At 43.4% G+C, this 22,893-nt stretch overlaps 1 protein-coding gene and 1 long non-coding RNA gene across 6 annotated transcripts in view; one reads left to right on the top strand and one right to left on the bottom strand.

Annotated features, from left to right (window-relative positions):
- Window positions 1-4,470: 4,470 nt before the first annotated feature.
- LOC311266186 lies at window positions 4,471-12,385 on the top strand. 2 transcript variants are annotated; one of them, XR_014623669.1, is made up of 5 exons: window positions 4,471-4,606; window positions 6,652-6,731; window positions 7,818-7,873; window positions 10,779-10,902; window positions 12,297-12,385. It is a non-coding gene; the product is annotated as an uncharacterized lncRNA (long non-coding RNA). The 2 variants fall into 2 exon arrangements; XR_014623670.1 differs by having other exon boundaries at window positions 7,818-7,878.
- The window catches only part of rasal2 (RAS protein activator like 2), a 73,691-nt gene continuing 57,791 nt past the window's right edge, over window positions 6,994-22,893 (bottom strand). For 3 of the 4 annotated variants that reach the window (XM_084368396.1, XM_084368399.1, XM_084368398.1), the window contains 12 exons: window positions 22,376-22,474; window positions 21,364-21,918; window positions 20,413-20,557; window positions 18,034-18,178; window positions 16,557-16,796; window positions 16,260-16,461; window positions 14,966-15,165; window positions 13,436-14,399; window positions 13,121-13,258; window positions 12,395-12,597; window positions 10,804-10,891; window positions 6,994-7,677 (listed from right to left, as the gene is read on the bottom strand). In XM_084368396.1, coding sequence (XP_084224522.1) covers window positions 7,510-7,677; window positions 10,804-10,891; window positions 12,395-12,597; window positions 13,121-13,258; window positions 13,436-14,399; window positions 14,966-15,165; window positions 16,260-16,461; window positions 16,557-16,796; window positions 18,034-18,178; window positions 20,413-20,557; window positions 21,364-21,918; window positions 22,376-22,474 — 3,147 coding nt within the window. In that variant the 3' untranslated portion in view covers window positions 6,994-7,509. The remainder of the gene's footprint in view (window positions 7,678-10,803; window positions 10,892-12,394; window positions 12,598-13,120; window positions 13,259-13,435; window positions 14,400-14,965; window positions 15,166-16,259; window positions 16,462-16,556; window positions 16,797-18,033; window positions 18,179-20,412; window positions 20,558-21,363; window positions 21,919-22,375; window positions 22,475-22,893) is intronic. The other variant, XM_084368397.1, reaches the window with a different exon arrangement.

The raw sequence follows: 22,893 nt of genomic DNA, 5'->3' as shown, positions 1-22,893 counted from the left end.
TCCCCCCTCCCCCCTCCTCCCCCTGCTCCTCCTCCCCCTGCTCCCCCTCCTCCTCCCCCTGCTCCTCCTCCCCCCTCCCCCCTGCTCCCCCTCCTCCTCCCTCCTGCTCCCCCCCCCTGCTCCTCCTCCCCCCTGCTCCCCCTCCTCCTCCCTCCTGCTCCCCCCCCTCCTCCCCTCCTGCTCCCCCCCCCCCCCCCCCCAGCGAGTGGACTCCGGCTGACCTGAGTGCAGTTTGATGTAGTTTTTGCTGACTAAGACTCTTGTTGGGTTTCCTGACCAGCAGCGTAAAGCACACAGGAAGTGACATCACACTCAACACGGTACAGCTCCTTAATGTTTAAGGGAGGAGAACTAAAGAGGAGAAGAAGAAGACGACGTGTCCGTGAGAAGAAACGTACGAAGCAGATTTTATCTTTTTGTTTGTGGGTTTTTTCCCCCTTTTTTTGTCTTGTAAGGAAAAACGCTGCCGGACGGAGTTTGAGTCTCAGGCAGCGTCTGTCGGTCGGAGGTCCGGAGGTCCGGAGGTCCGGAGGTCCGGAGGTCCGGGGGAAGGCGGAGACACAAAAAGCAAAACTTTGCACGTTTGAGCTTTAACAGCATGTCATTTAAAACCCTGTTTATTTCCCATCAGCCCCTTCACCTCAGCGTCTGACGTCACAGCTTCTCTTCTGTTCTGCGTCATTACATCTTCTTTTTTACTCTCGAGTCGATTCAGTCTTTGTTTTTTGCTCCTCGCTGCTGCAGGATGTTTGTCCGGACGCTCTGCAGCCTCCTGCTCTGCTGCCGGGGGGCGCTGTGGAGCTGTGTGTTTTTAACCGTTTTTAAAGATTAAATTTAACGTTGAGATTAATTCACTTTCTAAAACTCTAATTTTCTTCTTCAGACAGACGAGGAATCATCGTCTGCTTTCACTTCACCAGTTCTGATTTTATCGCTCAACATTTTGCAGTTTAGCTCGACCCGACCCGACCCGACCCGATCTGACGAGGTCAAAGGTCACAGCGTAGATTATTCTGCCGACACTGCAAAAACATCTCAAGTCATTTCTGTCAGAAGAAGAGAAAATATGTTTGTGTCCTGAGACGAGATCAGCTCGACCACGTTAACACTGTTTTCACCAAAGAAGAAGAAACACTGATGATGTCATCAGCAGACAAACTCCTGATTACAAGAAAATGATCCAATAAATAAATAAATGTCTCAGGAAATTCATCATTAAAGCACTCAAAGAAATCCTTAATTAACTTTTACAATGTGACAAACTGATGTTTCTGTGTAATTTTTTCATTTGATTTATTATTTTGTTCATTTTTCATTAATTTAATTACATATTTATTTCTCGTTCTGCAAAATAATACAAACATAATTAAATACATTTAAAAATGTATAAACTAATAAATAAAACAGTAAAAACAAGCGTGAAAGTAAATTCAGATGCCTTCATTTATTTTTAAAATCATTTTTGGTGTTTTAAATGACGTGAAATTTATTATAGAGACATTTATTTATTTATTTATTCGGGTTTGATTTTGTCCGTCTCAGTCCTCCATAAATATTATTCATTAATATAAATTTAAAGAACTTTTATTGTGTGATGGAAAATATTCTTGTAGTTAAATAAATACGACAAAACTTGTGAATCATCAGGACAAACTTTTTCTAATTACAAGAAATAATAATTAAGAGAAATGATCAGTGATGTCATCGATTAATAACTGAGGCGGCTTCTTGTTTGTTCTTTGGTGAAATCATCAGTTTAATGAAGAAGAAAGAAAACGAGACATCGACTTTTCATTTGAATCATCTTCACACATCTCAGCTGATCTGACTCATTTATCATTGTGTGTCTGTTGAGCGGCGCCAGTCAGAACCCGAACCCCGTCAGGCGGGTCAGAACCCCGTCAGGCGAGTCAGAACCCCGTCAGGCGAGTCAGAACCCCGTCAGGCGGGTCAGAACCCCGTCAGACGGGTCAGAACCCCGTCAGGCGAGTCAGAACCCCGTCAGGCGAGTCAGAACCCCGTCAGGCGGGTCAGAACCCTGTCAGGCGAGTCAGAACCCCGTCAGACGTCCCGTCGGCGTCGTCAGTGTCTTACATGAAAAGATGGAGACGAGCTGCCGCCTCCAGGTGTGGACAGGTGTGGACAGGTGTGGACAGGTGTCCAAACACGCAGACGATTATTGTAAATGAGAGTTCAGATATTTAACCCTCGGTAAACTGCCTATTTTGTTATAATAAAGTCTATATTGAACTTTACTTAAGCACTACTACTACGGGAGTTATTTTCTTTGCATTGTTAATCATATATGAATAGAAAAGTATAAAGATATTTGAATATGAATATATATTTTTCTTTTTCTTTGATCACCACCTCCTCTGTCTTTAATTTTCTTTTTTAAGCATAATAAAAACTTAACAAGAAAACAGGAAGTGCTGCACCGCTCTCTTCTTCTGCTGCTGCTGTTGTTCACAGGCGTTTGGTCCTCCAGAGTCTAAAGCTGAGGCTGAGTCTGAAGCTGAAGCTGAGTCTAAATCTGAAGCTGAGGCTGAAGCTGAATCTAAAGCTGAGTCTGAGGCTGAGTCTAAAGCTGAATCTAAAGCTGAGGCTGAAGCTGAGTCTAAATCTGAATCTAAAGCTGAGGCTGAAGCTGAGTCTAACACTGAGTCTAAATCTGAGTCTAAATGAGTCTGAAGCTGAATCTAAAGCTGAGTCTGAGGCTGAGTCTAAATCTGAATCTAAGGCTGAAGCTGAATCTAAAGCTGAGGCTGAAGCTGAGTCTAAATCTGAAGCTGAGTCTAAATCTGAATCTAAAGCTGAGTCTGAAGCTGAGTCTGAAGCTGAGTCTGAGTCTGCGATCAATCACTGATCGACTGCAGATCAGATCCTCGTCTGCAGTTAAAGAGAGTATTTGACCACGGCGCTGGTTACAAACCGGTCCGGTTAGTTTCTGGTCCACTCGGACGGAACCAGCAGCAGCCGGTCTTCTCAGGTCTGCTGGAGGTTTGAGTCAAAGCGCTTGTTCACCTGTGGATCGACAGGTGAGCAGCGGACCGAGGGCCACAGGAAGTCATTGATCTGCTGTAACCTGCTGAAAGTCTTCGGACTGGAACTTTATTAACAGTCGTTATTGATCGACAGTGTTCAAACTACCTGCACATTAATGTGTGAGCCGGGAATCGAACCATCAACCTGTGACTGATGACGACCTGCTGAGCCACAGTTCATCCCTCAGCCAGTGACGAGACTCTAAACACAAAATGATCCAGATTATTAAAACGTTTATAGATTTTAATAAACGATCGATCAATAACTCCTGTTCATGAGTTACTGTCAGCGGTGGAATGTAACTGAGTACATTATTCAAGTGCTGAAGTACAGTGTTGAGGTACTTGTACTTTACTTGAGTATTTCCATTTTCCACTCCACCACCATGTGATTACTTTAGTTACTAGTTACTTTACAGATTACATTTTTAAATGAATGTATTTTCTCATCAGTCAGATAAAAACTGACGGTGACGATCAGCTGACTCAGTTTATACAAACATGTAACTACATGATCAGTTACTTTACTGATACTTTGGTACTTAAGTACATTTAACATCAGATACTTCAATACTTCTACTCGAGTACGACTGTTGGATATTTTTACAGGAAAATCAAACTATTGATTCACAATCAGAACATAAAGTCATTAAATTGATCTGCTGCAACATTAAATCAGTAATTATAATATTCTGTATGAGTACTTTTACTTTCAGTACTTTAAGTATAATTTGATGATACTTGATACTTTGTACGTTTACTGCAGTAGAGTATTTCTACTGTAACTGAAGTAAAAGTTCTGAGTACTTTTATGAAATGTTCTGATTTTCATACTTTATTAATCAGATCAGTAACTTTATTGATCCCTGCGCTGTGATCACGTGACAAGTGACGCGAGAGAAGAAGAAAGATGGAAACAGAAGTGACAGGCTGCGCCACCTGCACGCATGCGCACTAACGTAGATTACTGTGTACCCGGATGGAGCCTTCTGAACAGCTTGTAATCGAGTACTTTGAGGTGCCTTCATACTTTTACTGAAGTACTTGTAATGAAGTTTTATACTGCAGTATTTCTACTTTAACTTGAGTGTATTACTTCATAGCAATTAAACATCTAAAGTATTTTGTACTTTGATGAAGTATCACGCGGCGTTACGTATTAAAATACAATGAGTAACTGTAATCCGTTACAGTTTAATGTGTGGTAATCTGAATACAGCTGCTGTCTTTCAACAGATGACGTGAAGGATTATTTATTTATTTACTTTATTTATTTACTTTATGTATCTTGTTTTATTTGCTCTGAATTCAGATGAGGCTCGTTTTTAATATAAAATAGTTTAAATAATTAATTAAACAAACAAACAAACAAACACAAACAAACAAACCAGGTGATTCAATCAGTGAGCCGCTGTGCAGCTGTGTGTGTGTGTGTGTGCGTGTCACGCTCTCAGGACTGTTAATGGAGATTTTATCTTCAAACAAACAAACAAACAAACAAACAGGTGAAGAAGAAGACAACACGGAGCTCAGCTGACCTGCAGACTGAAGGAGCTGCTCAGGTAACTGCTGTCTGTCAGCTAACGTGCTCATTGTTTGGCTAACTAGCTAGCTAACTAGCCCAGCTAGCTAATTAGCTAGCTAGTTAGCTTAGCCGAAATGCTTGTACTGCATGTGTCAGTAATCTGGGATTTAAAAATCAATAACTAGATATTTTTCAATAAGTCAGTTAAGTGTAGTTTGTTGTATTAAAGTCAAATCTCATTTCAGTGACGGCGTTAAAATACACGGCGTTACCTTTTTCAGTAACGGGTAATCTGATTACTATTTCCATCGTTACAACGCCGTCACCGTTACGGCTCGTTGACGCTGCTGTCTGATTGGCTCTCAGCCACAGGAGCTGCAGAGCTGAGGGGGGAGGGGCGGGACAACCGCATACGGGCTGATGATTGGCTAAGGTAGATAAGAGTTCGCCAGCCAATCAGAGGCAGTGCTCAGTTTACACACAGGTCAGCTGCAGCAGTGAGTCCGCAGGGACAGTTGTGTAGAAGTACACACTACTTTAATGTCCTTGAGGTAAAAGACAGGAACGCACATGTGAAGCGACATTTTGTCTCAGAGCGAATGTTCGTCCACGTCCGCTGTGAACACCTGTGAACACCTGTGACCTGTGACCTCATGAAGCGTCTCAGCGAGAGTTAAAGCTCTCCGTATTTAAACTGTGTACTGTTGTTAAGAAAATGCCTGAACAGTACAGCATGTACAGAGAGTACACTGTGTATTTGTGCTGAAGAAAGTAGTTGCAGTAGTTCGTCCCGCAGGTGTGGTCTGAGGTGCAGTGTACTGAAGGCCGTGCAGGTCGCACACCTGAGGCAGCTCCACTGCAGCCGGCTGCGACACGCTGAGAAAAAAATCCAACTTCTTCCACATATTTAAACTTAAAGAAAGAGTAACGCAACAGTTACTTTCCCTGGTAACTAGTTACTTTTATAGTGGAGTAATTCAGTTACTAACTCAGTAACTTTTTGGGAGAAATAACTAGTAACTATAACTAATTACTTTCTAAAAGTATCGTGCCAACGCTGTAGTTTGGTGTTAAAGCACAAAACTTCACCAGAAAATGTTTCTGGTGTTCATGTGCTGAACCAAGTGAATAACATGTTTTCACAAGAGTTTTGTTTTCACGCGTCGTAGAAAAGAGAAAAAAACAAACAGAAAAAATCTTTCCAGATGTTTTACCACTCTGCTCCACACAGAAAAGTTATTGTCACGTGGACAAAACATTTATTTCACTGCTACAAACATGAAAAAAAAAAAATAGTTTGGAGTTTAGAAAATGGATCCGTGAGACTCAAATACACACGACACTGTTTGTGACCTGAAACTGCCGGAAAAAACCATTTGCCATGATAATCCCCCATCGCCATGTGTGAATGAGGTACGGAGGACTGATGCTGCCAAAATCAAAACAAATAAATGGCTTCATTAATAAGTCAATAGTACGGAAGCCCTGAGGGCCAAGTGAGAATTAATTTATTTATCTTCTTGATCCATTTTCTAAATCCTAAAAAACAAAAGATTTTCAACAGTGAAATAAAGTGTTTTTCTTTCCACGTGTCGAACTGAGCGAGCGACACGTTTTCTTTGTGAAATGATTTTTCCCACTCGGCTCCACATACACGATGGTTTGGGTTTTTTAAGAGACATTTTTTTGTCGTGTGGAACAAACTGATAAATGTTTCATGAGAAAATAGTTTTTCTTCACGTGGAGCCGAGTGAAAATAGTTTTTTTCCTCTTGTGAATTTTTTCCCTCTGAGTTTCTCACATGAAGAGAAAACATGTCGTCATGAAATCATTTTGTTCCCGGTGATCAAACTGTCCTGCAGACGTCAGTGGAGCAGAGTTGACCCTCCTGTGTTGTTCGTTCGTTCATGGAGACGTTTTGTCTCCATGAACGAATCTGTGCCGTCCTGCTGCATCCAACACCACAAACTACTGATGCTGCCGAGCTTTAGTCGTTCACATTGTGGCTGTGATGAACGCTGCAGCCTGCAGGAGGCGCCAACAGCTCAAACACTAACATCGCGTCTGTATTTTGTTCTTCAGGTCTGCAGTTTAAAACTGATCCTGACAAAGAACTCGTTGGACGTTCAGCTGCAGCGAGCTCCACTGCATCTCGTCTCCAGGTGAGCTGCTGCCACGTCACCCTCAGTAACACGAGCAGAGACGTGGAGCGATCGTCTGAAACGTGACGATCATATGAACATAAGTTAAAATAACTGAATCAGCTGTGAAACTTTAAACCTTTCAGTGCTGCAACAAACGATGATTTTCATATTAAATCACATTTTTAACGTCTTCAGATGTTTCTAATGTTACAACGACGTGATTCAATGATCCAAACAGTTTATTGATAATTAACAGATTTATTGACAGAATGAGACGACAGACTTTCAGGCAGCGTTTATTCTCAACATGTGGACAGCAGACAGGTGTGACCTTTGACCCTGATCCTCCAGGAGTCTGTTCAGTAGATCAGCAACAACGCGGGACGACGGCGGAGAATAAATTAAAACCCAGAAACAACTCGTCAGGTAGAAAAACAAAACAACAACAAAAGCTCCACTCGAAACTCAAATCAAAGTTTTTCAGCCTCGACGACAAAAAACAGAAGATCGAAATAAAAACCTTAAAAAAGTCGGTTAGAAAACTCGAGTGCGTTTTTTTTAGTTTTTGGTTTGTTTCTTCTTCACTGTGCTTCTGTGACACACACACACACACACACACACACACACACACACACTCTGTACACTGAACAGATCAAACCTTCAGTATTTACACTCGTATTTATAGACGCTCTTTAAATTCAGACTTCTCGTTGTCACGGCAGCAGCTGGAGGCGGGCTGAGTGGGTGGGGTTGGTTAGAGAGTTTAAGCCCCGCCTCTCGTGTCCTGCTCGGCCAATCAGCAGCTGCTGTTCTTGAACTCTCCGTTCTCAGTGATGGACAGTTTGGTGGGGTTGGTGGGTGACAGGCCGTTGCGGAGGTTCGGCGTGCTGTAGCGCTCCTTCACCTGCGTCAGCGCCGCCATCAGCCGCGAGTTCGCCGCGTCCAGGGAGCCGATCCGCTTCTCCTGATTGGACAGAGAGGGGGGGGGCGGGACAGGAAGTCAGACTGACAGGTTTGAAATAAGACGAGGCGTCGTGACGATCTGTCGGGTTAAAAACACGTCGCAGCACAAAGTTTAAAAAAAATCTCTTTGATGATCGACAGGTGAAGATCGACAGGTGAAGAACGACAGGTGAAGATCGACAGGTGAAGATCGACAGGTGAGGTGAGAAGAACAAAAACATGTTTATTAATTAGACGCTCGTGAACTTCAGAGTTTAATGTGTAACGAAGGTTTTTGTTTTATTTCAGAACTCAAATATTTTTAGCTGCATATTGAATTTAAAATTAATTCTTAGAGGTATTAATGTGTTTATTAGTAGTAAATTAATAAATGAATGAATGAACTGTAAAACATTAAGAGGTCCTGAGGGATTAAAAGTTACACAGTAATATCAGGAATTAACTCATGAAAACATTCATGGTAAGTTTTGTTAAAGATGTAAAATACCTCCTTAATTATTAAAAACAAATTTAATGGTTCATAAAATAATAGTTACAATAAAATAAGGTCACACAATGATTTAGTTTCCCTTAACTGACAAAGTATTTAATGTTTAAATTAAGGGAATAATTAATACTCAGGTTACAGCAAAGTGTTCAATAATCTTCAGTCTGGATTTTTCCCTCCTGCGTTTATGACCGAGAGCTGCTGGACAAAGCTTTTTTTGTTTTTTTTGCAAAAGACAAAACAAAAAAAAGAAAAACAAGATTTCTTTTTCATGTGTGAAAAACACTGAAGCACCGAGGCCTCGTGTGGCCAACACGAGGATTACAACACAAAAATCAGGTGAAACAACAGTGAAACATAAAGTCTCTCAGTGCTTCACATGACGGAAACATTTCCTCGTGGATAAGAAAGTTTCACACTTTGAAAACTGTTTTCTTGTTGTGAAAAAAATATTAAGGAACGTAAAAAATTATCCTGCAAAACTTTTGTCCACCAGCTTCACCCGAACAGGAACAACTGGCTGAAACATGTATTAATAATTTAAAACAATTTCTACGGGTTAAAAATGTCTTTAACTTAGAAAATAGCGTCACGTTAAATTAAGGCACAAACTGGTGAAAAGTCTCTAAAATGTACCAAACAGCATGAAAGTCATTTTAAAGGTGCTGCAGGCGACTTTAGTCTCATTATCTCAATACTTCCTGTGTGACGTCGTGATCAATGAGCAGGTTAACAGGAGTTAAGATGGCGTTCAGTCTGTTGTGACGTGTTTTTGACCCGACAGCAGAAAAACATCAGAACGTTTGAAGTTTGAAAGCAGCCGAAAACAAAACAGGCCAAAAAAGTGAAACCAACAAAAAGAAGGAAAACGTGAGACTGAAGCACCTGAGTGACCTCGTCTGTCACCTCCACGACTCACTTCAAAAGAAAACAGCCTGTTCAGACCCAAACATCTGTCCTGAGTAATCTGATTACAGTACACTTCAGTCCGTCTGTTCACTACCTGCTCTATAAACACCACTGAGACGAACAGACACCAGGTTTCTACACAAAGACAAGTTTATAAAGTTTCTCCTAACTCACTAAATTGAGACATTTGTTAAGGGAGTCTGGTGACTTTCTCCACGGGGACAAAGAAGTATCCAACATGTAGCAGCTGTTTGAACACTCTGTTTACACTGATTTCACCATTTACACTCAATTTATGAAAGAAGAAACATTTTATTGATCTAAACATGTCACATTTTACAAACACACTAACCAGTAACCAGTATAGGCGACTTCTTTGTCCCCAGACTCCCTTAACAAATGTGTCAGTTTAGTGAGTTGTTGAGTTGGAGACACTTTATAAACTTGTCTTTGTGTAGAAACACGGTGTCTGTTCGTCTCAGCGGTGTTTACAGAGCAGGAAGTGAACAACATGTTAGTGAAGAGACGGACTGAGAGCTGCACACCTGTAATCAGATTACTCAGGACAGGTGGACTCAGGTCTAAACAGCCTCACAGTGAACTGGAAGCTCTGGGTGGTGGTGGTGGAGGTGGTGGAGGTGGTGGGGGGGTTCAGCCCAACAGAAATGAAAGCAGCTCAGAGCTCAACACACCAGCAGCTAGAACCTGTAACTGAACTGACCCAGTAGAACCTGTAACTAAACTGACCCAGTAGAACCTGTAACTAAACTGACCCAGTAGAACCTGTAACTAAACTGACCCAGTAGAACCTGTAACTAAACTGACCCAGTAGAACCTGTAACTGAACTGACCCACTAGAACCTGTAACTGAACTGACCCAGTAGAACCTGTTACTGAACTGACCCAGTAGAACCTGTAACCTCACGTTCAGCTGTAGTTGCTGTGACGTCATCACTAACTACTAAACACATAAAAGCATTTAATCAACTAATTATCTAACATCACCATCACATGTTTAACGATTCATTGTGTCTTAATCACAGTTAATTGATCAGGTTCTGTCTGAATCCTCTTAGTCTGCCCTCACGGACAGAACCGGGGTGGACAGAATGTTAGAAACATCCAACAGCAGCGGGAGCTAGATCCTCATACAGAACTCCATTTGATTTTTTAGAGATTTAAGACGTCACTGAACATGAAACATGCAGTCCATCTGCTCTGTGATTGGCTGATCAGGTGTGTTGAAGCTCCTCGTTGACTCTGTTTTTGTTTTTTTTCTAAAACCAGCGTGAGGGGGGGTGGAGGGGGGTTAGGGGGCGGGGCTTCAGTCACTACTTGCCTGATTGGTTTATTTCACATCCGTTACTGACCTGAAATCAGTGGAGAGACGATGAGAACAGACGGCTGCTGATGTTTAGGAAACTGTCCTGAACCTGTAGTCGCTGATTAATCGATGTCATTAAAGACTTAATTACTTCATTATTTAACTCGTTAAAGTTTCCTTTTGGTCGCCACAGATCCACTAATGTGAAAACTAACGTCAACAGGAAAAGATTTTCAGGGCATCTTTACTTTCCCCTCAACAACACGACAGCTGCTCCTGACTTTTCCAATGAAAGTGTAAATTAAGGCCAAATTAAAATGACTTAATGATGTTTAAGAGTAAAACTCCCAGCAGGCTCTCAGGTGTCGTCTCTGTGTGACAGGTGTGTTACAGGTGTGATGTCGTACCTGAGCGTCGATGATCTTCTGTTTGGCTTCGATCACCGCCTGCATCTCTGCATGGTCCCGCTTCAACTCCTCCTCCACCGCCATCAGCCTGAACACACGGTAATCAATCATCACAAATCAATCATCACAAATCCATCATCACAAATCTGATCTGCAGCTTTAAGTTTTAATTGAAAACCTGAAACAGGTACGGAGGACTGAACCCGACTAAACCCAAATTCATAAATAATAATTAATAAATACAATACGTCATTAAAAGATCCAAAACGTGATTAGAAATAAATGTGGCCATTAATTTGTTAATGTGACATAAATTCATGTTTCTGTCACTTTGCTTCTCCAATTGTTTAATTTATTTATTGTTCAGAAAATTTCAGGCTGAATTTAGTTTTTGTGCATTTTGAGATAAAACAGTAAAAAACTCAAAGATATTTATTTCACAACAAATACATAAAATAATGACTTGATGATCAGAATATTGACACGATGTAAGTAATTTAAAAAAAAGATTAAATAATTCAACGTCATTTTTCCTGTGTATGGAGGACTGAAACTGCCAAAATCAAAAAATTATTAAAAATAAATGTCGGCATAAACTTAATTTACAAACTGTGACAAATTGATATTTCTGTATTTACCATTTAATTAATTAATTAAAAAGAAATCTACACATTTATTTTGTATTTTAACTTTGCAAAATAATAAATACATCAATTCGTCACATTTTAATACATAATAATATGTTTGATTTTGGCAGTTTCAGGGCCTCCATACACCAGGACTAATTGTAATTTTCACAAACTAGTCCTGGTGTATGGAGGCCTGAAACTGCTAAAATAAATGTCGGCATAAATTAATATATAAAATGTGCCTGCACATTTACCTCCACTCTTTCACTTACCATGTTTTACACATTCTGTTTATTCATTTATTAAATTTATACGTATTTATTTCAACACTGAATTCTTCTAAATAATAAAAATTTAACATTTATAAAATTAATAATTTAATAAAATGGTAAATTAAATAAATAAGGGAATTAATACAAAGGTAAATAATTGGAGAAGTAAATTAAAAGAAATATCGTCACATTTTATAAAAAGATAAATAAGGACAGCACTCCCATTTAACTGTTTATTCTACTAATCTTGCCACAGACGTTTCACATTGTATAAATTAATTTATTAACTGTATACATTTAATTTAAATGTATTTGTGTATTTAATGGCATATTAATTTATTAATTGGTTCAATTGTTTTTGACGGTTTCAGTCCTCCATACAACAGGACTAGTTTATGAAAATATGGCTTTTTCATTTGTTAGAATTATAATTTAATGTTAAAAAGTGTTAACTTCATAATTCAAAATAAATACTTAGAGCAACAAATAATTATTTTAAAAATATTAAAATATGATCAAAAATGCATCAAATATTCTTAAACTGTCGTTTAAATGTTCAGAAAATGTTAAACACTGATCTTGTTTCACACAGTAACCGGGTGTTTGGACCGGGAGTACTGACGGCACCGCAGTCGTGTTGGATGTGTTTGGTTTCAGTGCCTGTGCAGCCCAGACGGGTGGAGTTTGTACCTGCAGATGATGCTCTTCATCTGGCTGTCCTTCTCCTCCTGCTGCCTCCTCAGCCTCTCCTCGCTGTCCTCCAGACGATGTTTGTACTCCAGCAGCAGCTTCTGCATCTGCTGCTCCTGAGCCAGCAGCCGCCGCTCGTACTCCTCCAGGCGCCGGCCCGACACCCGCAGACGCTCCTTCAGCCGCGAGATCTCCAGCTCGTACTGGAGGAGGACGGGAAACATCAGAACACTGAACACGTGCATCCACTTGTTTCTTTATCTGGAGACGGTTTGTGAAGCCGCTCTGCTCTGAACTGTATAAGATGTTATAAATAAAGTCTCCACTGAACTTCCTGTCAATTATCTGCCTACACTGTTTACATGTGTGGAGGACAAAATCTGCCAAAAATAAATCAATAAATGTAAAAAAGTAAATTAATGTTATTAAATGCACCATAGATGATTTTAAAAAACAAATGTAGCATTAATAAAATGTGACTAAATTATTTTTTTACCTTCATATTAATTTGTATTAATGTATTTTGGCAGTTTTCGTCCTCCATATCATCAGTGACAATGAGGGAGGTTAATTACACATTAATGAGCTATTTTAACTTCAACTCCCAACATTATTGATTCATAATAAATCAATTAAGTGCTGAGAAACACTGAGGACGTTTCTACCGACAGAATGACATCATCGTCCAGGTGTGTGAACACCTGTCCAGGTGCGTGTGCTCCGTACCTTCTCAGTGTTCCTGCCCTCCTCTCTGCTCCTCTCTCCTCCCTCCTCCTCCTCGTACTGGCCGTTGTTGAGCACCCAGGCCGCCGTCCTCTCCACCGGAGACATCGCCACGGCAACTGCCTCCACCGGAGACGTCACCTGAACACAAACCAGTGACATCATCACACACCTGCGCTGACATGACGATGAAACGCTTACAGAGAAACGGAAGCTGTAAATTTGACAACATGAAACTTGTTAATAAAGTTTAAATTTGAATGTGTCCTGTTTTGTGACACATGATTAACTTCCTGTCCAGGTGTGTTTCTGCTGTACCTGTGGCGGCTGCTTGGAGGCGCTCCTTGGGGGCGGAGCCACGTTCTCCACAGAGCAGGCGGACGGTTGGCGGGGGGCGTGGGCGGTGGTGGGCGTGGGCTCTGTGTTGGCGCTGCTGCTGCTGCGTAGTGAGGCGCTGTGAGGGAGGGAGCGCGGTGTCCTGGCCCCGCCCCCTCCCCTGCTCTGCTGCTCCACCTTGACGATGTGGGCGGTGCCTGCCGTCGTGCTCTGTCGGGGGATGGCGACAGCCGTAGCGGCGCCTGGCGGGAGGTCTGGCAGAGCGTGTCGGCGCGGCGTGGAACACTCCTCGCTCTGCGTGCTCCGCCTGCTGCCCAGCTCGTCCAGGCTGCTGTTGGACGCCACCCGACCTTTGACCCCCACCTGGCTGCCGAAGTCGTCGGAGTTGCTGTGGCTGTTGTGCGAGCTCTCGGTGCTCAGGTTCTCGGAGCTGGAGTCGTGCCGCAGCGAGTGGGCGGAGTGTGTGGACAGGCTGTGGGCGGGGTTACTCAGGTGGTAGACGGGGTTCTGGAAGGACAGCGGCTGCAGGCTGCGCTGCTGGCTGAGCGACGGGTGCAGCGGCCGCCTCACCTGCGGCGCGCTCTGCGGCTGACCGTCTCTGGGCGCCGCTTTGGTCTGGTGTGGCGCCGGCTGGGGGGTGAGAGGGTTGGAGAGGGGGTAGTTCAGAGGCGGAGGGGCGTGTCCGATGGAAGCCTGTGAGCCCGCCCTGCTCAGGCGTGGCGGAGCCTCGTGGTGCGGCGGCGGCCCCACGGGCCCGTGCAGGCTCTGAGCGTCCTGCAGGTCCACCAGAGAGATGCTGCGGCCGTTGGGCAGCACGCCGTCTCGCTCCTCGTGGTCCGAGAAGCTGGTGTGGGTGGAGGGATGCTGCTGAGCCAGCAGGGGGCGCTGGCCTCGAACATAACCCAGCTCACTGACCGGAGACTGCAGGCTGCGGACCTCACAGTGGCTGCACACACACACACACACACACACACATACACATACACATACATACATACACACACACACACACACACACACACACACACACACACACACACACAGTAAATAGCTGGATCAAGAGTCTGTAATCTGATTACACAGCACATATTAGTTACTGCTGACTGTAGGATCCAGCAGTGTCATGATGGATCAGTCAGCGCCACCATCAGGCCACAGTGAATATTTATTTTACACATTTCTGAATACTTTTATAAGAAGTGCTGTTTGTTTACTGCAGCTTCATGTGGCCTGAACATAAACAACAACACAAACAGTTACACTGATAACAATAACAATAATAATAATGATGATAACAAAAAAATAAGAATAATAAAAAAGAATCAGTGGCTCTTAAACCCAAAACAGCTCAACACTCTCCTCAGTGATCATCTGATCAGATCATTGATCATCTGAGTTTACTGATCACAGACTGAACTTTAAATTCAGCTCCTTATAGAGCTGTGACATCACTTCCTGTTGCAGACTAATGTGACCGTAGCTCTGTGTGTGATCTGTCAGCTGATTGGTTACCTGTCGGCGGGGTCCTCAAAGATTCGCTGTAACCCTGACGACAGGCTGCCGCTGATGTTGTGGGCGGAGTTATGGTCCTGGAAACGCCGCAGCTGCTGCTGGACGGGCGTGGGAGCGGCCAGACAGCGAGAGATGTCACCCAGAATCCTCGGCAGCGGGCCCAGCTTCGCTACGGTGGCCTGCAGGAAGGAATTTTCACCCTGGAGTTGCCGTGTGTGTGTGTGTTTGTGTGTGTTTGTGTGTGTGGATGGTTTGAATGATAGCACCAGGATGCAGTGGTGGAGGTGATGGTGGGAGAGCGAAACCAACATGGTGGCAACAGAGAGAGTCGGCCAGACAGGAAGTGAAGAGCAGGAGGAGGAGGGGGAGGGGGAGGAGGAGGAGGAGGAAGAGGAGGGAGGGGGGACAAAAACATGAGGGAAACTTAATGGAAACAAAAATGAAACCAACTAAAACGTCATGCTTCTACTGAACAGAACCACATCACACAGAGCAGAGCCATGCTGAGACTGAGCTCCGACAGGTGAGACTGAGCTCCGACAGGTGAGACTGAGCTCCGACAGGTGAGACGGGTGAGGCACAGCACAGCTGGGGGGGAAGGAGGGGGAGGAGGGGGGAGTTCAGGCCATGCTGTGAGGTTCAGCCACGCAGCGTTAATGTGGTTAAATGAGCGGAAGTGACCTTTAATCATGTTACATCATCTCTCACACACACAGCACTCAGAGTAACTAAGTACATTTACTCAAGTAGTTGTACTTTACTCGAGTATTTCCATTTTCTATTTCCTATGAGGATTTTTGCAAACTAAACATGTGGAAACATCAGTACAGGTGAAACCACGCCCCAATAACAGCTAATTACCTGCAGTGGCAGGATGTAACCAAGTACATTTACTCAAGTACACAATTTTCAGGTGAGTATTTCCATTTTCTGCTACTTTACACTTCCACTCCACTATGCTGTATTTGATTACTTTAGTTACTAGTTACTTTACAGATTATATGCTGCATCAGAGCCATTTTTAAATGTATTTATTTTATCATCAATCAGATTTCAGACTTTTTACTCAAGTACTCTACAAAGTACATTGTGGACAGATGTTGTGTTTAGGTGCCGTTGGACATCTGGATCTTCAGTTTATTAAACTGTTGAAAACGTCACTTTTCTCACCAAAATTCAGATTTTTAAGATTCAGAATTTCTCTCAGCTTTAACTTCTCATCGACACATTAATGGCAACATGAAGCTGCGTCCTGCGTCAGTATCACTGCACACACACACACACACACACTCACCTTGTCGAGCTGAGAGACGACCTCCCACAGCAGAGCGTGCAGGACGGACAGCTCGCGGCCGAGGTCGATGTAGCCCTCGAAGCCCGGCGTGTTGGACAGAGTCTCCGGGTTGGAGATCTCCGACAGGAAACGCATCATCCCCGCCCACTCGTGCTCCAGGAAGTCGTTCATAAAGGCCATGTACTCCTCTTTGTTCCCAAACCTGCAGACCACACAGAGACTTTAATGCTTTGGACTTTGAAGGTTAAAGAAGTGTGTTTTATTGTCCTGAACAGTAAAGATTTCACAGATGCTCACTTAGTGAAGTTGGCGAGGTTCTGGATGACTTTGGCGATGAGCGTGAGCGTCCGGGACGTGCGGTCGTCGGGATACTCCTGCATCAGGTTGAAGAGCGACGGCGACATGATGGCGGGACACAGGAAACGCAGGAAGAGCGAGGCGCTGATCAGACGCTTGCTGATGTCCTGCTGGTGGCCGCGAGCGACGCACTGCTGCTTCCAGGACGCAAACACTTCCTTCAACTCCCGAGGAAACACACTGAGGAGACGGGAGGGAAGGGAGTGAGCGGAGGATCAGGTTTCTGCTGCTGCAGAGGAAACACTTAAGGACTTCTGAAGACATTTAATACGTCCGAGAGGACAGAGGTTCAGTTTGTGTTGTAGGAAAGATCTTCACTGCTTCACAAAACAAAACATCACCACGCTTTTTCTTCTGTTTCTCGACTGAGTCTCATCCACACAAGGAGGGAAAATATGTAACATCATATTTAAGAGTCAAAGTTAAAAACTGAAATATGAAATAAAAGAAAATCTGAAGTTGGAACAGAAGAGAGCGAAACAGCAAACAGTCTGAATCAGCCTGAGATCTGAACCCTGAAAACACCTTTAATGACGTCATTTAAAAACCCTTAATGAACGAACAAATACATTAATGAATTATAAAGTAAACAATTAAATAAATAATAAATTAAGAGTTGGTTAATTTTGACCTTCTAGGAAAAACATAAAACGTGCTAACGTGAATATTGTTATGCATGAATTTATTCTTTAACTGTCCCCTATGATCCATCATGACCTCATTATTAATGAGTTCATTAATGAAATTTAAGGATTCAGTCTGATTGTGAACTTTATTATCACAAAATTAAATATTTCATCCTCAAAAAGACTTTTAAGAGTAAAGCAGCTTGAATGATTGACGCTTCATCAGCAGCTCCTTGATTTTAATTTGTCCTTCTGTAATCTGATGAGCTGATGACCTCACTGCTGTGTCAGCCAATCAGATCCTCACGTTAAGTGATGTCACTGATGGTCAACATGAAACGGACTGCAGGATCGATCAGCTTCATTCACACACTGAGCAACAGCACTGACCGTCCTGTAGTTGCCTCTTCCTGACAGCAGGGGGCAGACTCGTTCACACGGTGCAGCTCTTCATATGAATCTTTATGTTTTCTCTTCATCAATAATCAAACTGCAGATGTGAAGTGGACTCTGGTGTTACTGACTCTAAACTACACACTGGATCTTTAGGGGACACATTGATCTCAATATGTGGGAAATGTAACGATATAATAATATTTTAACAAAAACAAATTATCTTGTTTGTATATTTTCTATTTATTTACATTCATCTGATCCTTTTTTATGCACAAGTTGTATTTTGTTCTTCATGTGGTCGTGGCTTGTACTTGTATTTTTACAGTGCGGTATTAGTACTTTCACTGTAGTACAGGGTCTGAATACTTCAGTACTCCTTCGCTCTGCAGTCGTACCAGTAGGAGTTGATGATCTTGCAGAAAGCGAGCTCACAGCACATCTTCAGGTTGCTCTGATGTTCAGCCAGATCTCCACTGGAGCAGCGGCTGGGATCCACCTCACAGTTCTCATCCGACTCGTACAGAGCTTTAATGAACTCACCTGGAGACACAGACAGACACAAAGACACACAGAGACACAGACAGACAGAGACACAGACACACAGAGACACAGACACACAGACAGACAGAGACACAGACAGACAGGTTATATCACATCAGACCTGTGACATCATTAATTAAAGACGGTCAGCTTCATGATATCTGATGGAAAATGTGTTTGTAGTCTGTTTTCATGTTGACTGTTGTGTTGAAAATATTCACACAATAAAGTGAAATCAAATCGTCTGTTCTCATAATCGAGGCTGTTTTCTGTGGGTGAAGGTGTTAAACACACTCTGTATCTGTTGTGCAACATCACGTACAAGTTCTCAACCTCGTGTTCGGCATAAAACAACACGAGTGAAGACGTTCACACCAACAACAACTATACAGACTGCAGGATGCTGGAGTCACCACCACTGTAACGACGACGACGACAGCGGGGAACGATATCTTCAGGATCATTTCCAGAACAACGACAGAAATACTGACAGCCAATCAGAATCCTCCGAGTCTACAGGGCCATGACTCAACTTGACTTCAGGGACATTTCCAGTCGTTAACATCAGTCTGTGACTGTAGCGGCCTCTGTATCTCAGCTGACTGAGGCCATTTAAGACACTTTTAGAGGCTCTGGTCACTCAGTCTTGGATATTTATACAACTTATTTAACGCATATCAGGCTTTTGAACCCACCTGTGTGATAATTAAACTTTATGAACACAGCAGAATAAATAAATAAACGTTCTTCTGTCATTTGACTTCCTGTCGGAGAAACTGGATTTCTACACTTTGACACGTCATTGAGTTTTAACGAGTGGATCGACACGGATCTCTGCTGTGGCTCAAAGTCAGACCAACACGTACGACACTAACTGCCTGTCAAAATAAAGTACCTGCTGTGTTAGCTAACACACCGCAGGAAGTCGCTCCTCACAAGTTTTTGTCTATTTTGGGATGTGAACCTATAAATAAATGATTTGTGGTTTGAACTCTGAAGTTTTGCTGCTAATAATAGTGTGAGAGGCTTTAACTGGCTGATGTTTATTGGTTGGTGCTGACAGCAGGTCTCTTGGGTCTGAGGCTGTTCTGCTTCTGTCACGTTCACAACACTTCCTCAACTATTTTAGTCTTTTTGTTGCATCTCTGAATGTTTCAGGATACAAACTGAGCAGAATCACTCCGAGGAGGAGGAGGAGGATGAAGATGATGCAGCAGAGTAAAGACATAATGTTTTCTAATTTTAACATTCAGAACTCCATAAAGATTTTCTGCACTTTTAATCTAATTCAGGATCGACGTGATGACAAACTGTGAACACTGTCTGTGGTGTGAGAACCAACATCACAGTTCAGCAACAGCTGCTTTAAAAACCGTCTTTCATTCTGTGAAATCAATCAGCAGAATCACTTTATTAGTTTACGTTTTACACATGAATTTACTTTACAAACTGATGCTTTTTGGTTTCTGTTCGAGTCAGTGACGCATCACAGGTGTGACCCTGGTGTGTCTACAGGCGTGACACATGTGTCTACAGGTGTGACCCTGGTGTGTCTACAGGTGTGACCCTGGTGTGTCTACAGGTGTGACACAGGTGTGTCTACAGGCGTGACACTGGTGTGTCTACAGTCGTGACACATGTGTCTACAGGTGTGACACTGGTGTGTCTACAGGCGTGACACAGGCGTGTCTACAGGCGTGACACAGGTGTGTCTACAGGTGTGACCCTGGTGTGTCTACAGGTGTGACCCTGGTGTGTCTACAGGTGTGACACTGGTGTGTCTACAGGCGTGACACTGGTGTGTCTACAGGCGTGACACATGTGTCTACAGGCGTGACACATGTGTGTCTACAGGCGTGACACTGGTGTGTCTACAGGTGTGACACTGGTGTGTCTACAGGCGTGACACAGGCGTGTCTACAGGCGTGACACAGGCGTGTCTACAGGTGTGACACAGGTGTGTCTACAGGTGTGACACTGGTGTGTCTACAGGCGTGACACAGGCGTGTCTACAGGTGTGACACAGGTGTGTCTACAGGCGTGACACAGGTGTGTCTACAGGTGTGACACTGGTGTGTCTACAGGCGGGACATGTGTCTACAGGTGTGTATACGGGTGTGTATACGGGTGTGACACGTGTCTACAGGTGTGTCTACAGGTGTGTATACGGGTGTGTATACGGGTGTGTATATGGGTGTGTATATGGGTGTGAAACAGGTGTGAATGAGACTCACCGAGTGCGTCGTGCAGGTATTTCTGCCCCACCAGCTTCAGATATTCCTCGATGGCTTTGGTAGCCAGCGTGTTCTCCCTGAAGATCAGGACGTCGTGGTCGGCACAGCGGTCCACCTCTGACATCACCAGGTCTGTCAGGAAGTCCTGAAGAGGAAGAGGAAGAGGAAGAGGAAGAGGAGGCGGTGAGAGTGTGACAGCCCACTGAGAGTCAGAGATGTAACTGTCACATAATGTGGAACGATCAGGATTCAAAGTATTTCATCTTTTAATCTTCATTAGTTTTATTTATTTATTTCAGCTGCTGGTTACTTCATGAACACTTGATGAACTACAGAACAGAACAGATCTGAGGAGCAGTTTGGGTTTGATGAATAATTCTGACAGATGTTCAAAGTTGATCAGCGATGCAGACGGCATGTTTCATCTCTGCCGAGCTGACCGGACCTTTATTATCTCAACTTTCATTAAACACGCTCGTTAAAGTTCATTATCTTCATTACGTCTACCAGCTGACTGACTGCGAGCCGTCTCTTCTCACAACCCAACGAGCCTCGAGTCAACACCGAGACACTGTGTTAGTGAAGTCTTTAAGTAAGCGGTTAATAATTTGTGCTGTTCCTCTTCACACTGAGATGAATCATACCGAGGAGGAAAATATCTACATATATTTACATCAACATGTATTTAAAAGAAATGTTTTTAGAAGTACTTATTATTTTTATTCTTGTTGTCCAGAGTGAGAAGATTGTTATCACTCTCAGGTCTGTACAGGTAACATGAGGTTGACCTTTTCACAGAGCCAGGCTAGCTGTTTCCAGTCTTTATGCTAAGCTAAGCAGCTGCCTGTAGCTTCAGACTGACTGCACAGACATGAGAGTGGTATCAATCTGAGCTGTCAGAGAAAGCTAATGACTGCTAATGAGCTGTCTGATTGGCTGTTGCGCTCTGACCTTCGCCCTCCCGGTGCTCTGCAGGATGTGCACGAGCGCGCACGCCATCTCCTCCTTGTTCTTGACGCTGATGACGGGCTCCAGCACCGAGCACAGCATGGTGTAGTTGTTGGTGATGAACTCAGCAAACTCCTTGTACTGCTCCATGGGCAGGATGGAGATGGTCTGGAAGCGGGACTTGATACGGATCGACGGCCCGCCTCCTTTGGCCTTGCTGGTGGTCGGCGTGCTGACCGGGTACCACTTCTCCACGAACTGCCGGCCCGTCACGCCCGACACCGGGATGTTGACCAGGCCCACGTAGTTGTTCTTGTCCTTCTTCTTCTTCTTGTCCACGTCGCGGTAGATGTGCACGGTGATGCTGTGCATGGCGGGCAGGCTGGAGAAGTCGAAGTACTCGCCCCAGAACAGGCTGTCGTGGCGAGTCTTGCTGGTGGTTCTGGCGAACAGGACGTCGTCCAGACACAGCTCGCAGAAATATTTCTTCTTAGGCGGCAGGTCTTTGGCTTCGATGATCCACAGGCGCAGCAGGTTCTCCGCCCGCCGACAGTTGTCCTGAAACACAAACAACAGGTTTAATGAGTCCGATCAGCTGAAGAATCATTTTTCATCAAAGCACAAAGTTTCTGACAAACAAACATTTTTGCTTTAATTAAAATTGTTAACTTACACTTTTCAGTGTCTTTGCTCAGAGTTTGTAGTTTGCTCTTGTTTGCTCTTACAACTATTAAATAAATCAGCAGCTATCCTGATAATCGATTTATCAGTTTGAGTTGTTTTTTAAGACAATAATTCTGTTTTCTATTTTCTGGTTTCAAGACTTTTGAGTCTGATCGTCATTTTCACCATTTTCTGACATTTCATCGACCAAACAACCAATCGAGACAATAATCAACAGATAAATCAGAAATAATCTTTAGCTGCAGCCGCACAGATCTCAACTCTGAGCCGACCGTCAGCACGGCTGCATCTGAATCGAACCTCCTCCTGTGCGTGGACAGACGTGTCTCACCTTGTTGGGCTGAATCGTCCTCCTCAGGTTTTCCATCCACTTGTCTCTCTCTGAGGCTGAAGTGCAGCTGAAACACTTGCTGCCGCCCGAGTACGTCACCTGACAGACGAGACAACAAGACAACATGACATCTGACCTGCAGGTTAATGAAAGTCCTGAATCACAGGAGGCAGCGAGGTCCAATCAGAACACTGAATCATCAGATGTTTTCTCCCTGACTCAGTTTTTATCAGTTTGTTTGAGGGTGAGCACACGTTATTGATCATGTGATCACTTTCTTGATCACTTGATGCTGTAAGTTTACGCCTGATAACAAATGTGTGTGATATTGATAAATTCAGATGGAGCTGTAATGATGAATCCATTAACCATCTACCAACAGCAGACATGTATTTATATATGCTCCATGTTGAGTCTGTGCTCTGCTCGCAGGTTTTACTTTGCTCTTGTTGATAAAATCACTGAACCGTGAGCTGAGTGTTGGAACAGACACGAGCGTTTACAGCTGCAACAATTAA

The sequence above is a fragment of the Pagrus pagrus genome, assembly GCF_965226575.1.
Source record: "Pagrus pagrus genome assembly, chromosome: 12".
In the NCBI taxonomy this organism is placed as follows: Eukaryota; Metazoa; Chordata; class Actinopteri; order Spariformes; family Sparidae; genus Pagrus; species Pagrus pagrus.
The sequence above is the reverse complement of the archived record's forward strand: the minus strand, read 5'-3'. Positions and strand labels throughout refer to the sequence as shown.